Here is a 4,072-nt window from a genome sequence, read left to right as displayed (position 1 = left end):
CGATCATTAACTTGACTAGTGTCAGTTGCCACCATAATAGGGACTACTGATGCAGGAATCCCTAATTGCACCTAAGATATAGACGGGAATGGGGCCTAAGACAGTGAGTCCAGAGATGGTTAACAAAACGGTGGGAGGTCTGAGGGATGAAACATAGCAGGACTGACCGGAGACATCAGGAGTCTAAAAGACCCCAGATGTCTCCATATACAGACCATATCACCTCAAAATACTGTCACATAGCGGCAGGGCCGAAGCTGGAGGGGCATGTTCGTCGGTGTTAAGCCTGATAAAGGGACCCGGCGTGGTCCCGAAAGCACTTGTTTCCATTTTGACAAGTTGTTCAATAAAATGAGCATTTGGTGATCCTGAAAGGATTTTCGGTGTCCTGGTGACCTTCTTCATAACCAATCTATGCATACAGCGGTGCCATCCGCAGTCATTACGAGCCCCTTCGCCATCGTTTGGGATATAGGGGTGCAACAAGATCTTCTTCATCTGGAGGGGCATGTGCCCCGCGTGCCGCTTTAGGAGAGGCGCCACTGGGTATGTGGATGGAGGACTTCTCCCTTGGAGATGGGGGAGCAACTCTGAGCCTTTTCCCCGGGTGACAGAATGTCTAGCTTCCCCACTGCATAGGAGAGCGAGGGGATAGAGAGCAAGGATAGACAGCGGGGAGAGAGAGCGAGGAGAGACAGCCAGGGGAACGAGGGGATAGAGAGCAAGGATAGATAGCGGGGAGAGAGAGCAAGGAGAGACAGCCAGGAGAGAGCGCGAGGAGAGACAGCCAGGAGAGAGCGCGAGTAGAGACAGCCAGGAGAGAGAGCGAGGAGAGACAGCCAGGAGAGAGAGCAGGGAGAGACAGCCAGGAGAGAGAGCAAGGAGAGACAGCCAGGAGAGAGCGCGAGGAGAGACAGCCAGGAGAGAGCGCGAGGAGAGACAGCCAGGAGAGAGAGCGAGGAGAGACAGCCAGGAGAGAGCACGAGGAGTGATAGCCTGGAGAAAGAGCGAAGAGAGACAGCCAGGAGAGAGCGTGAGGAGAGACAGCCAGGAGAGAGCGTGAGGAGAGACAGCCAGGAGAGAGCGCGAGGAGTGATAGCCAGGAGTAAGAGCGAAGAGAGACAGCCAGGAGAGAGCGTGAGGAGAGACAGCCAGGAGAGAGAGCGAGGAGAGACAGCCAGGAGAGAGCACGAGGAGTGATAGCCTGGAGAAAGAGCGAAGAGAGACAGCCAGGAGAGAGCGCAAGGAGAGACAGCCAGCGTGAGGAGAGACAGCCAGGAGAGAGCGTGAGGAGAGACAGCTAGGATAGAGAGCAAGGAGAGAGAGCAAGGGATGTTGGGACCGCACTGTGCGAGGTTGGCCGTGTATTTCCAGCACATCTGGTGTGAATAAGCCCGGACAGTTCTCACTTCTCAAAGTTGAGATTTATCAAATTTAAAAGGGAATTTGTCTTGTAACATGTGTGTCTCTCAGCAACGTTCTGGCCAATTATACTGGCTAAACAGCCCTGTTCTAGAGTAGTACAGCTGACAGGATTGAGAGCTTGCGTTGCCTAGCAACAAGACCTAGCTGCTTCTCTGCCAGAGTGTTCGTTGTTAACAAAGTTTGTTGAAAGCGGCGTTGCTGCGCTGTGTTGAGGAAGCGCTTCTGGTAACTAAGACCGGCAAACATGGCGGCGGAGGGTGAGCAACGTGCTGCTAGTGAAGTGTCTCAGGCCGTGGCCCGGCACCTGAACTGCCTGAACGATGACAATAAGAGCACCAGGAAGAGAGCCCTGGCCGCCATCCAGAAGGAAGCCGAAGACAAGAGGCTGTCCAGCGCGGCGCTGCAAGAAGTGTTCGGGGAGCTGCTGAAACCTCTGCTCAAGTGCCTTTCAGACCCCATGGAAAGGTGCAGAGAGCTGGCCATCCAGATCATCACCTACTGTGTCACTAATGTGCCCAGGCCCGAGGAGGCTCTGCCCTACCTGATACCAAGCATCACCCAGCGCCTGGGCAATCAGGAGATCACAGAGCCCTCCGAGGAGCTCAGGCTGGCCCTAACCGAGCTACTCACTCTCCTGGTGGAGGTCTGTGGGAAAAAACTGAAACCTTACCTGGATGAGATGTTTAGGATATTACAGAGGACTACTATAGACCCATTCCCTGATGTGAAGAAGGAGAGCTGCAAGTGTGCTGCCAACTATGCCAAGAGTATACCAGGTAGAGAACAATAGCAGATTGTTCACACAGCCCCCCTGTATCCTGATACTGTTTCTGTGTATATACCCAGAGCAAAGCAGGATCCCATAGAGAACTGCAGTATACACAGGGATTGTATACACCCCTAAAACCCTGAGAACTCCTTTTTTATTGTTTGTATTGTCAAGCATGTATGAAAACAAAAATATTTCTCTCATTCAATAATCGCCCCCTCTTTGGCTGTCACCCATAAAGATGTATCTCCTTAATCCCTGCACACTGAACATGAGAGATCATTCGATTCTCCAATCCATGCTAAACAGGCCCAAAATCCCAGGCTGGCAATTGTATACTGACATCAACGGGTGTGCAGCTGTCAGGATACCAGAGGAGTGTACTACTTTAAAGTGCATACAAACCCTAACAAAGAAACTTCTTTTTTTTTTTGCTTCCTTTTAGGTCTGCTTCGTAAGAAAAAGCAGGTTTGATAAGAAATAAAAATTGTCAGGTGTCCTCTCCACACTTCCTATGTTATCTTAAAGAGCCCTCCTAGTATTTCTCTCGGACTACACAATGCTTGGCCTTTATGTTGTGATCTGAGAATAGGAGTGGTTCCCTCTGAGGCCCACATCATTGTATCCAGTATCTGTTCTCTATTTTTATTTTTGTCTGTCTCTAAAAGATACTCAAGATATACATCTTTCTTTGTTGTTGCAGAACATTTCCACATGCAGTCCGAATCGCTCATCAAGCCTCTTATGCAGACAGTATCGCACCAGCATTCGAAGGTGCGCATAGCTGTCATCCAGACAACAGGAGCAGTGATACAGTATGGTAATGGGAAGTCAGTGGACGATGTTCTTTCTCATTTGGCACAGAGACTTTTTGATGATTCACCACAGGTATATAATACTTTAATAATGATCCTTGAAGTAATACATTTCACAGTTACTGCCTATTATAGACCCATCTGTGCATTCTCCCAACCCATCTTTCTCTCCTCTCCTTCTCCTCCTCTACCTGTTAACAGCTGCTCACCCACCACCGCTCTCTGCAATCCGCACCCCGTCTCCTCCTCTACACTGATAACAGCTACTCACCCACCACCGCTCTCTGCAATCCGCACCCCGTCTCCTCCTCTACACTGATAACAGCTACTCACCCACCACCACTCTGCAATCCGCACCCAGTCTCCTCCTCTACATTGATAACAGCTGCTCACCCACCACCACTCTGCAATCCGCACCCCTTCTCCTCCTCTACACTGATAACAGCTACTCACTCACCACCACTCTGCAATCCGCACCCCTTCTCCTCCTCTACACTGATAACAGCTGCTCACCCACCACCGTTCCAAGCAATCCGCACCCCGTCTCCTCCTCTACACTGATAACAGCTGCTCACCCACCACCACTCTTTGCAGTCCACATCCCGTCTCCTCCTCTACACTGATAACAGCTGCTCACCCACCACCACTCTTTGCAGTCCACACCCCTTCTCCTCCTCTACACTGATAACAGCTACTCACCCAACACTGCTCTTTGCAATCTGCAGCCCTTCTCCTCCTCTACACTGTTTACAGCTGCTCACCCACCACCACCCTTTACAGCCTGCAGCCCTCCTTCTCTACACTGTTTATAGCTGCTCGCCCACCACCCCTCTTTGCGATCCGCACCTGTTCTCTGCACTGTTAACAGCTGCTCACCCACCACCGCTCTTGGCAATCTGCAGCCCTTCTCCTCCTCTACACTGTAGGTAGCCCAACCATCTTAATTCTCATGTTCTATCTTGTGTATCCCCCAGCAAAAAAAGCTGATGTTTAAACTGTCACTTTCTTACTATAAGCTCCTATTGGCAGAGCTCCCTTCTTTCTATCATTGGACTTCCCCCCC

General features: G+C 50.8%; 1 protein-coding gene across 1 annotated transcript in view; it reads left to right on the top strand.

Moving 5' to 3' along the window:
* The first annotated feature begins 1,628 nt into the window (after positions 1–1,628).
* Positions 1,629–4,072, top strand: part of DNAAF5 (dynein axonemal assembly factor 5) — a 51,933-nt gene continuing 49,489 nt past the window's right edge. Inside the window, exons 1-2 of the mRNA XM_018567908.1 lie at positions 1,629–2,201; positions 2,898–3,082. Of these exons, the coding sequence (XP_018423410.1) occupies positions 1,670–2,201; positions 2,898–3,082 (717 nt within the window). The 5' untranslated portion in view covers positions 1,629–1,669. The remainder of the gene's footprint in view (positions 2,202–2,897; positions 3,083–4,072) is intronic.

The sequence above is a fragment of the Nanorana parkeri genome, unplaced genomic scaffold (genome assembly GCF_000935625.1).
Source record: "Nanorana parkeri isolate BGI_ZX_2015 unplaced genomic scaffold, ASM93562v1 scaffold3, whole genome shotgun sequence".
Classification (NCBI taxonomy): domain Eukaryota; kingdom Metazoa; phylum Chordata; class Amphibia; order Anura; family Dicroglossidae; genus Nanorana; species Nanorana parkeri.
Note: the sequence above shows the minus strand (reverse complement) of the source record. Positions and strands in the feature narration are given on the sequence as shown.